At 42.7% G+C, this 20,803-nt stretch overlaps 1 protein-coding gene across 1 annotated transcript in view; it reads left to right on the top strand.

Moving 5' to 3' along the window:
* LOC144774087 (transient receptor potential cation channel subfamily M member 2-like) overlaps positions 1–20,803 on the top strand; it is a 900,698-nt gene that overhangs the window by 643,625 nt on the left and 236,270 nt on the right. The window contains 1 exon segment of the mRNA XM_078659113.1: positions 18,438–18,550. Within this exon segment, the coding sequence (XP_078515239.1) occupies positions 18,438–18,550 (113 nt within the window).

Genomic DNA, 20,803 nt, shown 5'->3' on the forward strand with positions numbered 1-20,803 from the left:
TTAACTCTGGCCTGTATGAAAAATGCGAGAGGTTTTCAGACTGTAACGTCCGTGCGTTCAAGTTCCCCTGTGAGTGCGGTCAATTTAAACTACATCATCCAGCATTCCATAGGGCCCCCACTGGCCACTCCCACCAGTCTTCTGACCCGGCAGTTTTAAATATCCCTGCTAGGAGCCGCGCTCTATCCATAGACAGAACTCCGTGTGGACACAACCGATTGACTCCTTTTGAACGAGTAAGTGTTTAGGGCATTTTGATAGTAACCTCAAGCGCCACGAGTTTCCCTGGCCACCAGAGTTTGGGACTAACACGCAACCATTCTCATTCCCCTTGTAGCGGGATCCGGTGAAATTGACACCGCCTGCTGGCTTGAATTGGGTTACGTGCCGAGGCGCCCCCTCCGCTCAGTGTTTGTTGGAAGTTCAGGTAGGAACGATTTCCATGGCCTTTTGCCTATGACTGGTGGGCTGCACTCGATTTTTCATAATCGGCAGTCTCACTGATTTTAAATTAATAGCGGATTTTTTCTTGTGGCTACTTCCTCAGATATTATCACCTTCACTGTAAAATGAGAGCGGCCCATCAATCCTGAGTGTGCACCGCGTCGCGGGCATCACGTTTGCAGCTCATCAGTGTGTAAATTGCAGGTATGATGCACATTAGTTTAGGCTCCGCGCCAATCCATCGCTATGCCAATTGTCCCATATGCAACGGGTCACTGACCGTGCTGAGTACTGTTTACATGTTTTTTCAGCCTGGAATGCCTTTTTGCGACCTACCCACACTACGGCATCTCTAGCGGCCTTGTGCAGGTAACTACTCCCCCTTTTTCTTTGGAGCCAGAGTAGATTGTCATAGTACTATGAGATATATTTGACACCCACTCCGTATGTTGTTACAGATCTATTGTCCCCAGTCCCTGTCCTGAAGAGAACCTACAACATCCTGGTTCGAAACGCGTCGACATTCCCACCCTGTGGCAATCTCAAAGGGTGCCGCTAGGATACAACTAATTTCATTATTCTGGACCCTAGCAGTGTAACCCTCAAGAAATATTTGACCACAGGTTTTGGTAGACAGGCAGGCACCTATTTCCATCTCAATCCCGCCTGTCCCTTGAGTTTATTATTCTAAGGACTGGTTCTCCCCTTTTTTGTTTCATGCATCATTATTGCACTGTACATAACTGCAATTTAATTGAAACATGATATGCTTTACTGTTTTGGGTGTGTCATTATTTGTTTCGTTTGACTCGATTGTTGTAAATATTGTATATTTGTAAAATTGTATTTTTGTAGATACTGTGTACATGAACCCACTGTTTTGATGGTAATTTTGTTTGTGCTTGTTTTTTGAACTTTAAGAAACTTTAAAAAAACGATAAAACAAATGTGTTTGGAATAATAATCCAGTGGCCACGTGGTACGTATTGACTACGTGGCTGTAGAAGTTCCTTGAGAATTCTTCCTGTCCAGCCATCTTTTTCTGTTTTCCCTCCAGATGTGCCTGGGCAGATAGGTGAAGGATGAGGTAGGGGCACCCACCCACAACTTCCACTTGTCTGCTTACCCTTTTCAAACCCTCTTTCTTTGTCCATTCATATGCTCTCTCAGGCTTCACAAACTTGAGCTCTTTAAAAGGTGTGGGAATACCCAGCCTGTGATTGGCCTCTGATGGTCTTACATTACCGTTGTTCTGTATCATCTACCTGAGATGGATTAAATCAATCACAGGCCTCAGAATAACACATTCAATGCTTGCATTCCAAGCCTGAGTTCAATGCTATTGCAGAGAAGAAACAAAAGTATATAGATGCAGGGGCTGAGGGTTTTTGCATATGGTTGATGAGGTAGGGGGAACCTTTATGTTGTCACATGCCAGGGCAGGCAATTGCAAACTTGCACAAGTAATTAAATAATGATTTTAGATTTTGTAGCACTCACAAATGTTGAGGGGATGTGAATGTCAGCTCTTCTCTCTGGTCAACTCCCATGTTTTTTTAAATCTACACATTTACATTTCTGAAGGGGCTGGGGCCCTAGTAAAAATAGACTGATGGGTTTTGAATACAGTACCTCGTTGTGGGTGCCCCTCTAATTCCTTGGTACCCTTCATTTCTTCTTCCACAGGAGATGCTAAATGTCCACCGTCCTGCTGGATGTTAATCTCCTATCTCAGGAGAGCACCTGCACATAGAAGCATGTTAGAGTGCAAAGGCAACTCTCCCTTATTTGGGACGTGTACTCAACATGCACCTAATGTTCAATTCCTTTTAGACCATGGGGTGTTGTGTTGTCATGGCTTTTGAATCAGACGACCGGCTTCCTCCGGTTTCGGCTCTGGGTCACGGTGCAAGCAATCAATCGAATTGAACATTAGGTGCATGTTGAGACAAAAACGGTTGTTTTAATATTAAGAGACTCTGCAAGAAGCTATACTGCAATAGATGGTCAATCAATCAATCATTACATTTGTAAAGCGAGCTACATACCTGTGAGGGTCTCAAGGCGCTGGGGGGGGGGGGGGGAGGAGGGGTGCAGCTACTGATCGAAAAGCCAGGTCTTGAGAAGTCTTATGAAGGCCAGCAGGTCCTGGGTCTGTCGTAGGCTGGTAGGGAGAGTGTTCCAGGTCTTGGCGGCGAGGTAGGAGAAGGATCTGCCGCCGGCGGTGGTTTTCCGGAAGCGTGTAACTGTAGCGAGGGCGAGGTTGGCAGAGCGGAGGCTTCGGGTGGGGGTGTAGAAGCTTAGTCGGTCGTTGAGGTATGCTGGTCCAACGTTGTGTAGGGCTTTGTGTGTGTGGATGAGGAGTTTGAAGGTGATCCTGTTGTTGACGGGGAGCCAGTGCAGGCCTCTCAGGTGGGGTGTGATGTGGCTGCGTCGGAGGACGTTGAGGATCAGTCGTGCCGAGGCATTCTAAATGTGTTGCAGCCATCTCAGGAGCTTGGTTGTTGTTCCTGCGTAGAGGGCGTTCCCGTAGTCCAGTCTGCTGGTGACGAGGGCCTGGGTGACAGTTTTCCTCGTGTCAGAGGGGATGCCCTCTGTTGTCTAAATAGGATCCAAATTAACACTTACAAGACAAAGTTTGTTGTCCATGTCTATTCTCCTTGAGGACTGTTGTAGCCATATGATATGATCTTCCTTTATGAATGTGTTTTAAGGAAATTGTTTTAGAAATCGTAATTAAATGTTGTGCAATTAAATATTTTTTTTAGCAATAAATACAGCTTTTTGAATGAATTTTTCTTTTTAAGTGCTTTAATACGTTCCGCATTTGTTATGCCATATACATACTGATAGAGTTATGTGATACGTATCTGTAAAGCGCATTATCACCCGAGAGGGTATCCTGGCACTGAGCAGGTGTGTGTGCCTAGCCCTGCCTATAGTAGTTTGGTTAATTGGAGAGCCAGATCTTATGCGTTTTGCAGAGTTCTGACATGTAGTAGGAGGCCATTCCAAGCTTTAGGAGCAATGTAAAAGAACACTCATCTACCTGAACTTCTTTTGTGTATGTGTGGGATGTGTGCGAATAGGAGTCCTGCGGAGTGGATGTGTATGGGTGGTTGGTGGAAGCAGAAGCAACTGGTCAGATAGATGGGCCCAAAGATGTGTAGTGCCTTGAATGTGTGTGTGAGGAGTTTGAAATTAGGGCATTTATGAATTAAGAGGTATTGTTGCTCCTTGAGGTGTGACATGATGAGAGTGCTGTGTGTCAGGTTGAAGATGAGTCTGGCTGCCAAGTTCTTGATGTTTTGTAGTCTTCTCGTAGGTTGCTTGGTGATGCCGGTGTAGAGGGTGTTCCTGTAGTCAAAATTGCTGGTGACTAAGGCGTGAGTGAATTTTTTTAATGTTGCTTGGGAGCCATTTGAAAATCTTTCTCAGTATCTGCAGGATGTGAAAGCATGATGTAGGATGTCATTGACCTCCCATGTCCAGTTTGCTGTCAAAGATTTTCCAAGGTTCCTGAAGTGGGTGCTGGGTGCTGGGTGCGGGTGTGGGTGTTGTTTCTAGTTCGGCTGGCTTACAGCTTGAGTACCTTGGTGAGGTGTTCTTGCCAAAGATCACTTCTTCTCTCTTGTCTGTGCTGAGCTTGAGACAGTTGGCTTTAGCTCAGTTAGTGACTTCAGACGTGCAGGCTGTTAACATGTTTCTTGAGCTGGGGGTCTTATCGGAGAGGGAGAGTAGGAATTTTGTCTCATCGGTGTAGGAGAGGATATTGATGTAGTGTGCGCAGATAACGTTGAACAGAGGGATCACGTATGCCCTGAAGAGGGTGGGGCTAAGCAATTAACTATGTGGCATTCCAAAGGTGCACTTGCGGCTTCAGAGGAGTACGATGCAAGGCTAACAGATTGTGTTCTATCAGTTAAAATGGAACAGATCCAGCAGAGAGGGGGTTCTTGGATGGCAATCTTGTGCAGACACTTGATGAGGATGGGGTGTGAGACCATGTCAAATGCTGCAGAGAGGTCCAGGAGAATGAGAGCTGCTGTGCCTCCTCTGTCAAGAATCATCAGCATGTCACCTGTGGTATCGATGAGTGTTGTTTCTGTACTGTTGCTGAACCTGAATTCAAGGAGATGAGGAGCTGTGGCGGTTGGTGAGGTTACATAGACGTTCCGCCCACCACTACAGCACCTTGTTGCTGAGTATATACTAAATATATCAAAAATTAGAGGAACTGGGAGCTAGGTTAGAATGAGGTCCTGCACACAGGCTCCCAAGTGAGACTGTGGATCAGCAAGGTATACAGTTCCTAACTGGACGTGTGGGGAAGGGGAAGGGGAGGTCTTTCTTCATGATGCCCTCACACCCCCCAGAGGATGTCCTGCTTCATCATTGGGCCTCACTCCTCATCATACCGGTGCTGCAATGCCTGACGGCCTCCCGTAAGCGGGACTCTTTGTCAGAGATTTTTTGAAGAAGCTGTTGGGTGCATGCAGGTGTGAGGACTGGGTAGTGCACAGGTAGGTGAGATAAAAAAGGTCAGAAGCAGTCCTACTCTGGTCAAGTTTATTGGTTAGGTAGTTTGAGCCTTATTAAAATACAGTGTGTGCGCCCCTACCTGGATTTAATGTTCCTCAAGGGCTGTTAAGGTGCAAATAGGTCAACATGTTTCGTGCCTCTTAAGCCTGTAACGGGTCTAGTGGCACTTCGTCAGGACCAAAAAAGTAAAATGTGAGTGGTGCACTACCGTCTGGTTCTGCTAAATTGGTGGCTAGTAACCAGTACTGGCAGGGAATACCCAAGAGGCTTGTACTGGGGTAATAAGTAGACCCCTAGATTCCAAGCCTAGGGCGGACGGGGGAGGCAGAGCATGTCGTTGCTCTGTAGAGTGTTCTCCTATCCTGTGCTCCGGACCCCAGTTCTGCTTTACACACTGCTTTTGAGATAAGCCTGCCTGCTCATGCCAAGCTACCAAAGGGGTGAGCAGGGGTTATTTTAGGAGTGTAGCCCCCTTACCCTGACTAGAAGCTAGGGCCCCTACTTGGTGAAAGGTACCTACCTCTGCCAACTAGAGACTCACATTTTTACCACCTATGAAATGTGATTCCCCAGGTATTTTCTGACCAGCTAAGCAAACAACAGAATCCAGGCAGAAATCTCCTTTTCTTGTGTGTGTTTCTCGACAACAACCCAAACAGAAACAAAATGTATATGCATGGCTTGTTATGTAGTGTAATAGTTTTACTTTCCCAATGCTGGCTGACATCGAAAGTTTACTTTCAAAAGGAAAACAGCTTATTGAAAACTCACTGAAAAGCGTGATGATTTTGGCACAGAGTTACCTCCTGATGAGTCCGCAACAGAGACGCAAAAGGTAACAAGGTGACCATTCTGATTATCCAACTACAGAATGCGCCATTCTGGCTTTATTGTCGGCTCTGTTGATTTTTAGCCTTTGCATGCAGTGGCATAGTCAGTGTATTAGAGCCTTGGATCCCAGTGGCAGAATGGAAATAGGGCTTCCTACCTCAGTTTGAACAGTGAAATACAACAATAATCAGAGCTCAGGGGCCATTTCAAGCTTCCAGGCTTCTGTGCCTCTGCACCTACTGTACCCATGGAAGTTCTGCCCCTGTTTACATGCCTTCTGCTACAGCTCTTTTGTGGAGTGCGTCAGCACAGACTGATGCCTGAAAGGCTGGCTTACATTCTGAGCTTGGAGCCATGTTTAAATCTCCATCCCCATAGAGCACTCCTGCACTCCCTGAAACTAATCAGATCTCTGCTAAAAGGCGGCCATTGTTGCAGTCCCAAGCAGACATCCTTTGATTTTATTTGGGCAACATCATTTTAATGGAAAGAGGAGTATTTGCATTGCTGTAGACATGGGGGGGCATACCTCTCGTTTCGTGCTACTGTGCTGCCGCACACCCACACATACAGGGTTTTAATGTTTTTTCTCTTCACACAATTGTGCTAATGATTTTTTCAATCTGTCTTACAAGTTAAAAATGGTACTCATTTTTCTGAACTAGTGCACCTTTATGAGCGCCCTATATTTCCCATAGCTATAGGCGCCTTTCTCCCCTGTCTCAAACCCAACATTAGCCCGTCAGAGCTGTCATTAAATGGAGACTGTCTGGGTTGGTGCTTGCAGAGTCTAGTGCCAAATTTTTATCACTTGCTGTTTCAAGTCTACACAGTCTCGCCAACAAGATGCAAGAACGACTCTCTTCACAACTGTGTTGCTGTCAGTACACATACATAAATAAACTTAGAGCATTATAGCCTGAATTATAATGCGCAATTATTTTTCAAGTAAATGAATGATGATGGGTCAAATAATCCACTCTTGCATGACAATTTTCAGTGCTGATTAATTAATTATTTACCAATGAGGGGTTGGGCCTATATTCACGCCCAAACTAGGCCACCAATTAAGCTAGTAACTAGAGATTGTTTGGACGTGTTTTTTGACTAAGGGGCACATTAGGATGGCGGGCGGACTTTGTCTGCCCGCCATCCTCGTGGAAAACGGGACCGCCCGCGATCTGAGCAGCAGTCCCACCATGCACATTATGATGCGCCCGCCACACTGGTGGGTGCATCATGCATTTTTAACATTGTGGCGGGCGGTGTTTACACCAGCACCCGCAGCAATGTTAACAATGCATGTTATGCATTTGCATACACAAAACGGCAGGCGCAGTGCGGTGCCTGCCGCATTGTGTATGCAAATGCAGGGGTGTACCACAGGTACCCCCCATGTGCACCCCCCACCTCACCTTCACCATGGGGGCCTGCAACGGGCCCCCTAAGTAAAGACCGCATGCTTCTCCACGGCGGCAACGCCATCGTGGAAAAGCATCGGACCGCCCTCATCGTAATATGGTTGGCGGTGTCTCGCAGACACCACCACCATAGAAAAGCACTTTTTCCACCGGTCGCGAAGTCGACAAGCGAAAATGCGGCGGACGGACTTTCTCCCCGCCACAGACCCCCAGCCATCCTAACGTGGCGGGGGGTCATTTTGTTGAGGATGGTGGGCGGATTGCCCCCGCCGAGCCGGCGGTAGCTACCGCCGGCCCTTTGGGAGCAATCCGCACGCCATCTTAATGGGCCCGTAAGTCTCTTTAGACAAATCCCTTTTGACACATAAAGTGGGTTGGGGGGTTTTATTTCATCTTTTACTTTAAGCCTTTGTTTGTATAGCATACATAAAAAACATTAAATTCAAGTCATAGAAAAGGGACATACATATTACCATTCAACTCAACATCAAATAGTGAATACAATATAGTTGACATTTAACAAATACATGACAAAAAACAAACTATTGACAACATAAATGACCAGTCCTTGAGAGTTAGAAAAGAAACAATAGCGGTGCAGACTTATTTATAATTTAGGTACCTGCAACCTGCTAAAACCAGCTAGTGGACAATAGCATTACAACAAGCTGAATGCCTTGTTTGCACACTGTATCATTCAGTGAAATCGTGATGGTTGCAGCTAGCCATGTGTGGTTGACGCGTTTCGAACCCTATTTTCCTTTGAGGGTTCTCCTCAGGACCAGTACTTGGTCAGACTCTACATCATGACAGAATATTACAGGGATGTAAGTATGGACTCAGACTTATATTTTTCCTACTTCTGATTGCTCCACTCGTGAGACCATTCTTACCTGTCATGGAAAAGAGGTAAGTACGTAAGCTGTTTGGCATTTAATAACGGGATGAGCTGCACTGTTCAATGGACTTTTCTGAAAAGAATAATTAAGAATGGCTATTTTTTAGGTGCACTTTAACGAACATTGCCACAAGAGAACTTTATATTAAAAAATTCCACAGTGTTTGTGAGTGAAAAGCTTGCCTTAAACAGACGTGCCTTATTACAAATAATTCAAACTGACACTTGCCTTGTGTCTTTCACAAGACAGCCTTTTAAACGATCTCCTGTTATCTGCAATGTAAGTGGTGTTCAGGGCTCTTGCATGTGAACGAGTGAATCCGGACACAAGCTGTGTGTTTGCCTGTCAAAGCATTAAAGAGGGAATGCGTTTTAAAACCATGTGTCAAGCTTCGCAACCGCCTGCCTTCACACCATTGTTTAGAAAAGAAGAGAAATAGTAACTCAAACAAACGTGTTCAAATCTCTCAATTAATTGCGGCTAAGAGGCGCTGGCATCTTCATGCTTTGGGCTCAGCTCCTGTGTGATTGAAAATCAGGACAAATTATGCATGTTTAGACAACGAATCACTGTTTATAATAGAAGAACTGTCTAACATTCTAGACAAGCTCTCAAAAGAAATAAACACAGTGAAAACCGGATTAGCAGACATCATGACCAATGAAGAATTGACCAAAATCCTTAAGGATACCACTGTACAATTCTTCTAACACACACAAGAAGTCAATGAGCGATAAATTAGCAAATTACGGAGGGACACACTGGATTACAAACGAGGGGAAGTTTATAGCTGGGCGAATGAATATGCTAGGAGAAGACACAACAAACCATATTCACAGCATACGGAAACCTCATCTTCAGAAAGTGATGCATCAAGCTTTTCGAACCAACAAAGAGGCCACAACCAACAGAAACAAATATATGTTCCATCACAACAAGTTCAAGAAATTCCTCAAACATCTGGTTTCTCTTTTTTAGAGATAGGCCCAGGCTACAAAGGTGACCCAGGAGGGCAAAAAGAAAACGAGCATCCCAAAACAACGAGTATGTCGACCAGAGGAAAGAAAGACAAAACGAAGAAACAAACTTAGTAATAAAGATATCAGATCACCAATTCAGCAACATCTAATTAAACACTTTACAAAAAGGAACATCCTTTGTTCCAACCGATCACACTAACAGTCTGGAAATAGAAGTCAGTCAATTTAAACTGAGGCAGAATTTGAAATTAAGATATTTCTTTCAGAATGTGATAGAACCTCAACTCAGCCAAGAGGAAGATCAACTGCGGGCGTTGAGGCCCAAAAGTACGTCCATAGCACCAATTAGTCATAAGAGTTTTGACATTTTTGAAAATTTGATAAAACAAGAGATATCAAACCTTAACTTTTCTACAAAATCCAAATATAAAAATCTAACGAACAAAGAATTTGTAATTATCAAGAAAATTGCCAAAAACCCAGAAATAATATGTCAAAAAGCCGACAAAGGAGGCGCGTTGGTTGTTATGAACACCAGGCATTACAACAGAGAGGTAGAAAAACATTTATGGGACAAGCACACCTACGCCAAATTAGAGACTAACCCAATTGAACAGTTTTCTAAAAACTTGCATAACATTGTCACAAAAGCAGCTCAAGATGGAGTAATCAATGAGAAAATCAAAAAGTTTTTAACTCAAAGCAACCCCTGGAGCCCCTCAATATATATGGTACTAGAGATCCACAAAGATCCCTACAATCCACCATTTCGACCTATAGTCTCAACAAAAGGCAGCATACATGAACCGGTTGGCACATTTTTAGATCGATACTTACAACCGAGTGTAGTGAAAATTAACACATACATCAAGGATACTACTGACTTCTTAATACAACTCAATCAAATTTCCCAAACAGATCTATCATCGTAACATTGTGCACAATCGATGTTAAATCATTATACACATCAATTCCTGACCAACTAGGTATAGAAGCCATCAGACAAACCTTGCTACGATCAAACTTATACAAAGATCTACAATTGTTCCTGATAGAGCTACTTTATTTTACACTCTACCAAAGAAATTTCAGATGGAACTATCAATGGTTCCTTCATCTTACTGCAGCATCAATGGGAAACTGTGTAGCACCATCCTACGCTAACATTTTCATGAACCATTTTGAAGAGGATCACATTCTATGCAAAGATATGTCGAAAGAACATACTAAATTGTTTGTAGGGTTTATAGAATTATTTTTATACTATGGACAGGATCCCAGACAATACTCCATAAAGCATTAACAGATCTCCATCAAGTAGATGAACATATTCAATTTACATTTGGCATTCAGTCTGAAGAAATTACTTTCTTGGATGTTTTAATCAAGAAAACTCCCAATGGACTGGAAACAGACATCTTCAGAAAAAGGTCAGATATGTATACTACTTTACACTACAATAGTATCCATCAACAGCCTTTAAAACAACATCTACTATTCTCACAAGTACTTTGGGTTAAAAGAATTGTTTACAACACAGTGAGATGTTCTGTTCAACAAAAAGAAATGTTATCAAGATTAGCACAAAGAGAACTTCGAAGCCCAAAAAAAATCAAGAGAAAATCTGATGATGACCACACCCAGACAACCTCAAAATTGAATGACAGTAGTCACCAAATTTTCAACTTTGAGTAAAGCTTACAAAAAGATTGTGAAAAAACATTGGACAATTAGAAAAATGGAACCAGATTTCAAAAACTTGTTTGCCCAGGATCCCATTGTTTCATACAGAAGAGTAAAAAATGTAGGAGAAATTCTTAAGACCAAAGAAGACAAAACACAAATAACTACAGCGAAAGGCACACTACCTTGCTATAACTGTAATAATTGCCGCAACATCATCCCATGAGCTGTGATAACACATCCCAGAAAGGGCACTGATGTCAAATTGAAAGTAACAGCAACATGTGACTACATGAACCTGATTTACCTTCTAAAATGCCCGTTTGGCAAAGTCTACGTTGGCAAGACAGAAATAAAAATAAAAACGAGATTGAACGAACATAAAAGCAGCAAACGAACACAAAATATGAAATCTATCATGGCTAGCCACTTCATAGAACAAAGACAAAATCAGTCAATTAAAATTTCTGGCCCTGGAAATCATCACCAAAAGAGAGGGAACGAACAACAGCAACTTTTTGCTACAAAGAGAGAATATTTGGATAAAACATATTGAAGATCTCAAACCGTATGGACTAAATGAACGCATGGAATTTTCAGGTTACCTTTAATTTTTATGTAAATTTCACGTCATTTTCATTTCACAGGTTACATATCCGTAAATAAGGTTTTCCAGCGTTGATCACCGCTGATGATGAGTTTATGAACTGAATGAATCTATAGTATTGTTCACTCTACCTTCATGCTTAATCCCACATCATGTCCTTGATGAACATCACCAGATAAAACCAATCAGTGTTGGTATCTTTTACAATTCGAGAAATTAGAGATCACCATCACTACAAGATGGCACCTATCCATTACAACATACTACAACATGGTTCACGATGCCAGTGCATCACAATATACTACCAGGGCGCATTGAAACAAGAAGGAAAGGGTCCACGTGACCCGGAAGAACACACACGGATACTGCCAGAGCAGATATGCTCACATGAACGACACTCACAAATAGCGACATTTGAGTTAATTGTGATATATAAACACACATCAGAGAGTGGTAAAATTACCACTAACAGATGACCACCACCTTTTTGTATAGGCTAAGTCCTACAACAATGTTTACAACACTACCGCATTAAAACACGCCACCTCGGTACACTTCATATCGTCGCGAACATTGAACGCATGGGTAAACGCCACCCTGGAGGAATTAACGCAGACAACATCAGAGCAGTTGCAAATGCTGACCTGAACATGTTTTAACAGAGATTTAGTAAGTAAATGCAATCGTAAAGTATGCAGCACCCACGTTTATTTGATCAGCAAAATCCACCAACAGCGCTGTACACCAGGATGCCGGCATTCACAGAACCGAGTATTTAACAAGCACAAATTGTAACGTTATCGGCGCGCAGTGTAAGAAAGCAGGCCCGTTTAATGGATACCTTGGAGAGACGTACAGGAGATTCACATGCAGTAAAATATATGTGTTATACTTTGACACATTCTAACGTGTTAGACCGACTAAAAAAGCATGAACTCACCAGTTAAATGTAATTCTGAATAGTTTTTTTAAACTTTAATTTTGTACCAAAGCAAAGGTGAAACTATAAAAAGATTGCACATATATGATATTTGATTTATAGGATGGTTTCCTCATTAGGGAGCATATGTAGGTGGCCAAATAGCGAGCGCTAACGCTGAAATTCACAATGTAGGTGAGTTTAAACCTACTAGTAAAAAAAAGGAATCACAAAATTGTGATTCCTTATTTTGCTCTTGCATTTAAGGAATCACAAATTGCAATTCCTTAAATGCAATGTAAGTAGCACAAAATAAAGTGCACTTTAGCCTTAAGGAATCGCTAATTACCACCAACTTCAAGTTGGTGGTAATTAGCGATTTCCTTTAGAAAACACTTTTTTGCTTTTTTTTAAAGTGCCATGTGGCACACATGCACGTTTCAGGGGTGCAACAGGGTGTCCTTTTGACACCCTGGCACCCTTAAAATAGCACCTGCTATTTGCAATTCTATAATAGCAAATCGCAAATGGAGAATATCTTCCCATTCATTCCTATGGGCCTCCTAGCCCATAGGAATGAATGGGTATGTATTCCTTATTAGCGAATCTCAATTTGCAATTCGCTATTAAGGAATATTAAGGATTCACTAATATTGTAGCGATTCCTACCTACATAAATATATCTTAAATTATCATTGACAGAGAGAGCCACACATCTTATCCGGAAATCATTCAAATCTGGCTGTCTGGTGTGCATCTCTATCAAATCAAGGAAGTGTCTATGCGTTCCAGTGGCAGAACATTGTAACCACAGATGCAGACTTGGCTCAACAGCATAAATCTCGAGGGCTTCTCATTCTGCCTACATCCATGCTAGGAGGCTCTCCGGTTCTATATTTATGCCAGCGTGTGCTTCAATAAACATGTCAATTGGACATTCCGGATGGGTTGGTTGTATCTTTGTCTGCTCTGTCTGCTCTATAATAAAGCCATCCCTTCCACAAAATAACTTTCAATCTCTGATCTATTAGGCCCTTATACTTTGGGACAATGAACGGAGCAACAACTACTGGCTGGCCTCCCTGACACCATCCTGGTACAACTGAAACCATCCTGCATCATTTCATCCACCTGTTTTCCAACCCTATGACATTCAAACATGTCACTTCAATCTTGAAACACCTTCTCTGGCGCATTCTTCCAACATCTCTCTATTTCAAAACCTTTAGTGTAACTTATTAGTCATTTCAGACACTTAAACTGGACTACTTAACAAGCATGATCCTTATTTCAAACCATTATCAAAATTCACAGTTCCTACCTTGTGAGACATAGGTGGAAGCAAACATTATCTTCATATGCTAAGAGACAGAGGAATGACTCTTCTCATTCCTACAAAGCAGCAGGAGATGTCTGAACACACATCTCTTTACAATCATCTTACTGCATATGATACATTTTGTCATACCCCTACACATCTACTTACTGTCTCTACCCTTTACAACAGTTTGTTGTAAGGACTTTCTGGTACATTTGTAAGCAACCCCACATGCACTGTGTAACCCTTTATGAGGGATACAGTAGTATGCTACATGTCAAACTAGTCCTTTGCTCTATAAATACTGCAGTCCATCTACTTTCGCAAAGATGACTTATCTAAGGCACCCACTTGTACATTGCAAATTTACTTAGTTACTAAGTAAGTTTGCACTTCATAACACTCTGCTTTGATCCACTCATTCACCTGACCCAATGCCAGCCCTCCTGCACTTCATCTGTGATTTATGTCAAGGCATGTGTACAGTAGACAATAATTTCTGCTGTGGATTATCATCACATCGTACAGTATGTTTGACTTTGTACAGAACCTGTTAGTATTACTTTAGGTGTAGCATAGAGTAAGTACATCAGTTTAATATGAAGTATTTTATCCTGTTTATGGACTAGTGCCAGAGAGGGGCAAATAGGGCAGTGACGCAGATACACAAACATGGCAAAGTTCTCATTGGCACACCTAGAGCCTAACCCTCTGGGAACTCACATGAATGCTGGCACCACCTTCTCAACTCTCTGCTGCTATGCTACTTTCATTACTACCCTTAGCTGTTTGACAAAATAAGAGTATAATTACAATCACGCTATGGTTTTTTCCATCCATCCATCATGTTTCATCCATCAGAAAATAGAGCACACACTGCATAGCCATAAGGAATCATATTGTTTACTGTTTAGTATCATCTATTTAAAACATACAACAACGGGGCTGATTCAAAGAACTAATATGAGACAAAATCCTAAACTTACTACTTTTGGTAGTCACAGAATGCACTTACCATTTTTGGTATTCATAGAATGCACTTACGACTGCTAACTTTACGTCTACACTCGGGCCAGAATTTACTCACCCAGACCGTACTCTCTGCACCCGGGCAGTCCTCTTTGCACCCAGACCGTACTCTCCGGCTAGGGCCGTACTCTCCTGCTTGAGTCATAATCTCCGGCTGGGGCCGAATAAAGTGTAATCAATGGGCCGCATTGCAATGTTTACAAAAAGGAACATTAGGAATGGGTGATAGAGGAGGTCATGTACCTAGGTACATGCCAGATTGGTTACTGGGTCACCCTTGTGAGCCCATGTATAGTGTACCATAGGTACCCAGGGCATATGTGCACCCTAGGCCTACCAGGGGCTGCAGCATGTATTGTGCCACCCCTGGTTTGCCTTCCAAACTGACACCACAGGTCTGTTCACACAGCCTGGGTAAGGTGGTGTAATCACCCTTTACTTAGATATAGTATACCTATGTCTACCTTTACGTATAGACACATATACACCTATAAGCCACTCCTATGGTAGGCCTCGACAATCCTGGAGGCAGAGTGCTTGGTTTTATGTGAGAGGGTGCTCTGGCATGAGCTGAGCCCCTCTGCAGCTTTCGGAACCATCTCCTTATAGCTGTTCTGTGATATAGCCATACCATATACTCTTAAGTGCATTATAATCCTTGCGGTTAATGCTAACTTTGGTTTGGCTTTATCAAAACATGTCGTGGAAGGTGGCAAACAATTTGGAATACTACCCCCCCCCCCGCGCCAATTCTGGCGGCGGGGATAGCATTCCACCCTTCTAGAGTGAAAAGACATGTATGTTACTGCTTTACCCGGTTAAAGTTAAACAGAGCCTCAGCATCACAAAATGGATACTGCTGCCACAGACACAAGTCTGACCTCCTGTTGCTGGGGGAAACTCCAGCAAGGGCGGCCTGGACAATAGGTTTCCTGTCCAGGGAGGTGCCAGCACCTCCCCAGACAGGGGTTTTGTGTATTGGGGCAGGGAGGGCTGCATTCAGTGAATGCTTCTAGACACTGCCTGGGGCACACCAGGTGCTCCATGCATAGCCCGGTTCAAACCGGTGCTGGGGCACTCCAGCCCCAGCTCTGGCGCGAAACTGGACAAAGAGAAAGGGGGGTAAACACCCCCTTCACAGGTCCACCCAAAGAAGGGACCTAGTCAGGTAATCCAGCCCCCATTCTTAGTATAAGTATAGGAGCTGTGTCCCCAGGACTTTAGAGTATCCTGGACGAATCTTTGTAAGACACATCTTGGACCTTCGACATTCCATTCTGACTGGAAGACGGAAGACACCTCCCTTGTGGTCAAGGAGTGACCACCCTGTGCAAACAGGCACCAACAGCAACTTCGCAGGTCTGTAGTTTCAAGGCTTCCGTTGGAAGCTGAAGACTCTGCGACTCAAGAACTGGACTTCCAGACTTCTCTGATGCCGCCCCACATCCACAGCAAAGCTGAGACACATGGCGGACATGAGAGACGTGGGACCGGACATCTTAGACATCCTGCATTTTTGTAACTGAACTCCTTTCCAGAAGCCTCAGGAAGTTGTGCATTGGGGTACGAGAAGCCTCATCCCGAGCCTCATTTGTACCAAAGCCCAGGCCCCCACCCTCCACGAGTGTCCCGTGGGCCCCGACTTCACAATTGTGCCCGATGCATCTTCCCGGTTTCTTGCCCGTTGGCTAGTGAGCCCTAAAGACGCTTCCTTGAATTTACTTTGCTTTCCTGGTTGCTCCAGGCTTGCTCCAGCTTCCCTGAAAGGGGGAAGCACCACAGACCTTGCTGGTCTGCAACAGAACCCATCTTGACATCCTGCATGGGTTGCGGCTGCCAAGCCTTGTTGGGTCCAATCCAGATACCGACACCGCAGTCACCTAGATCCATCGTGGGACAGCTTGAATGCAGCTCCTGGTCATCGTCGATGCCGCCTGGACCTCGTGACTGAAGAGACAAGCACGCCTTCTTCACCTGCAAAGCACTCAATATCGCCTGGTTTCTTCCTGGTTCCTTCCTAGTCACTGGCTAGTGACCCAGACTCTGTCCCCTCTTCTTTCAGGTTCTTCACATCTCCGATCCACCCTTGGATCCACCCAGACACTTTTCCTCTGGTCGCCTGCAGCACTTCTTTGCAGCTCTCCATAGAAAACGACGACGAAACCCGACACGAAAAGACACCTATGCACCCGGCTTCCCTGGGTGAGGTAACACGAGTACTCTGGTGCTCCCGTGGGTCTTGACTCTCGAAGTGTCCTAGTTTAAAAGAGTTCCATCCTAGTCCATCCGGAAGTGTCCTTAAACTGTAACTTTGTAACTTTTACGAACTCCATAGAAAGTCAATGCGAACCCGCACCCGTGTTTAGACACTGCACGCGGCTCCTGTGGGTCTCCTACTTCCTAACCTTTGGTTGTTTAGCGTATCCCCAGCAATTCTACAGGCCCTAGACCTGTTTTCTAACTTTCACGTGGTACTTATACCACTTTCTTAGTATATGGTTAGGGAGGCCCCTAGGGCATAACGTATACTGTGCAACTTATTGTGCATTAACTGTGTGACTTTTATTGTATTTTTACCTCTGACCTAATAAAGAGTACAGAGGGGTTGTGTTTAGATTAAATACATATATATTTGATATATACCTTGTCTGGTGTCCTTTCATTTGGTATTCAAGGGATTATATAAGGTAAAACAACTTGCTTAACTCGCCTACTGAAGTCTTAGCCTGAAGACTGCTGGTTCATGCTACCACTAGGATAGCTTTCTATAAGGTTGACTTTACAACCACCATAAATAAGGGTAGATTAGACTGGTGCAAGGTGCCCACTAGAATTAGTGGACATCATATGCCAGGCTAACTTCTCATATCCGCGAAATGGTAAAAAAAGTCTCCGCAATCATGCAGAGATTCAGCGAACACGCGGAATTGCTTTTTTGTAATGCTTTTTTACTGTTCGCAATCGCTGTTTGCATGCTCAAGGGGAAATATCTCGTGAACACGCATTTGAGAACGCGAACAAGCAAAAAATTTCGCGAACTCGCGGAATGCAGAAGTTTGGGCAATTTTGCGTTCTCCACGGAACGCGAAATTACTCAAATTCCGCGAGCGGAATGGAATTTCAGCCTAGGCCTAGTCATAAGTGCATTCTGTGAATACCAAAAGTAATACGTTTAGGATTTTGTCTTAGATTAGTTCAGTGAATCGGCCCCAAAATTTGTAGCAATCACAAAAAGGTAAAAAAATAATATGTAGTTTGAATGGACACATCTCCAGCTGTTGCAGAGGCACGGAGAGTAGTTTTATATTCCCATGGTGGGGCTATCATTTGGTGTTACCCTGCTGCACATTTTACTAAGTTCTGGTTATTATTTGTTAAGGAATGTAAAGAGTCCCGAAACTGGGCAGGCTTGCAGCCTCTCTTGTCCCTTCTGTACTCCATAAATATTCGATGTTATGCCTAACTCTTAATTTAGTCCCTTAAGCCATGGGTGACCAACCCTTACTGGGACCTTCTGAAACATTCTCAATCTTCCTTAAATCCTAGGTTATCTTCTAGAGAAGTCCTCATGTCCCATGTTAGCCACACAACAATATTGGTGAATGGATGCACTATGGGAAATGTTTTGCAGCCTCCATATCATGCTTTTAGCTTTTTCCTCTTAAGCTTTATGTGGTACCTTTGTTATTGTGTATTATTTCTTTATTTTGAGTAATAGCATGACCATAACTGCTACTACCATTTGGATGTCTCTCTCATTACAGAAGTATCTGACCAAGACCTGGTGGGGGGAGCTGTCTGAGGACAACTCCTTGATTGGGGTTCTCATCTGCCTAGTGTTTTTCCCTTTGATTTGCACAGGTTTACTCACCTTCAGGTAAGACCTCTACATTAATAATACGCCAACACTCTCCATGCATGAAAGACATATATATAATATATATAATACTTATATAGACATATATATAATACAAGAATTCTGCCTTTTTACCGTTTTGACTGTGGTGTAATGGATAATAACATTGTAATAAGACTGCCATGTGAATGAGTGTGCCAGTGAGTGTGTGAGTGAGTGAATAAAATTGACCAGTTGTTATCCTAATCAAGGTCTTATTGTAAGACACTTCATGTCTGTGGCCCACTCAGGGTGCTGTAAACCAGAACAATCCCAGAAAACCAGGCTCCAAACCCTGCATGAGTCTCATGTAGATACAGAAGTATTTGTTTGGTTAGGAAAACCTGTGCCATCCTGCCCTGCCGGACATTTTGCTGACATGCTTTATGTTTTTCTGCCAGTGCACTTGACTATCTGTGACTGGTTGCATGTGACTACTGCCTTTGTATGGCAGGTTCTAAAGAGACTGCAGTCCTTTCTCCTGTGCACCTAGATGCAGGCTGCATTGTGAGATACTTTCCTCCCCCATTGTGGCTAGGCTGGCCTGGGCTCTTATTGGAATCTCAGCCTGAGGTGATCCCTGAGTTAGCTTTTCATTTTCCTTCGCAAAGACCTTATGGGATAAGTGTTAGTTACGTTACCATTTCTCCACTTCATTAAACCATTGCCGTGGCAATCTTTAATACGTTTTCGAAAATTGTGATGGATGGTTTGGAAGAACAATTGAAGAGAAAATGGGTTATCAGATTGCAAAGACTTATGTTCACCTATAAGGAGGTGCCATAAAAGGAAGAGACTTTTGGCTCATTCAAGCTTCTGTATGAACTCCTCTTTATCCCAATAGGTTAGCTTGTTCCCTTTGCCACAGGTTGCTTTGTGTAGAGTGTATTTAGTTCATATGTGTATGAAACTAGTGGCTGTGGCCCTGCTAAATGTTGTTGATGATGGACACAGTAAATTTGTCTGAACAAATACTGTTTCTTCTACTGATTGCATTTGTCCAATCTGTAAATAAGATATTCTGCATGTCCTTTGGTACTTGGATCCTTGACTGAATACTTTAACTGTCAGGGGGCTGGAAGAATTAGAAACACCCCTCTGCCATACCGGCTATTTTTCCACTAGATCTCAGGCTTCCTCGTATATTGTATTGTGCTAGGCAACACCTAGAAATCAGAGAGCCTTAGCAGAGGTTGACTGAGAATAATATACAAACCATCCTAAACTATTAGACTAAGGCCTACCTCTGATTGCCGCCTAAACACTGGAATGAGATAGGAAAGCCTAGGAAACCCCACCATGAATAGGGAAGTTCTTGGATTTCAAACTTCAACTTTAGCTTGCTGCAACAAGGGACAGTGAGGATCTCATGCCTGGGTGTAGCTTCCGATTTACACATATAGCTTCATTAGTTACATGTCATTGACCACACATCAATCGTGTTTTACATAGTGAATAAGTGGCCCATATTTTACCCTGTTAACTGAGAACACATTTGGGGCAATTGGCAAAGATGTGTTACACTTGTGAGTACTTAATATGTGTAACTAGAGCTATTCACAAAATCTGATTGTAAAATTACTCAAAAGTGTAGATTTACACAACTCCACCCCCTGAAAAAGTGATGACAGTAACTACTAAAAAACAAAGAAAAAAAGAGTAGTCTAGCACCACACAGGACCGACCCTGGTACTGCAACAACCTCCCTTTGAATATAATGGAATTAATAGGAAACCCCAAAATGAATAACGCTAATTTAAGTTAAATAGTGTAGAATAGTTAAAAATGTAAATAACTGAAAAAATATTAGAAGTACATATTTGTTAATCAATTATAACATGTTTTAAAAAACGTTTTTCACATTTAAAGTTAATGTAAAAATAATTTGTTTTAATAGCTAATTAAATTACTTTTACATAATTCTATACATCTCTTTAATAATTAATGTATAGTATTTTTTTTTATTGTAGGCCAGAACTTATTTTTTCATTTAATTTGAGGAAAATAATTTTAATATAATTTAATATATTTGAAATAATTTAAATTTTAACTACAGAGATAGGTAATAGTGCTATAGAATTCTTTCTAAACATTTAAAATAAATTTAAAAAATAATTTTGCATTATTATTCTACATGAAATATTTTTACAAACTTTTTTAAAGTTTAATACGCGTTTTACTTTTTCCTATACCATATGAAGATCTCTGCTCCAACAGCAAAGTTTCCCAATGGTA

The sequence above is a fragment of the Lissotriton helveticus genome, chromosome 8, assembly GCF_964261635.1.
Source record: "Lissotriton helveticus chromosome 8, aLisHel1.1, whole genome shotgun sequence".
In the NCBI taxonomy this organism is placed as follows: domain Eukaryota; kingdom Metazoa; phylum Chordata; class Amphibia; order Caudata; family Salamandridae; genus Lissotriton; species Lissotriton helveticus.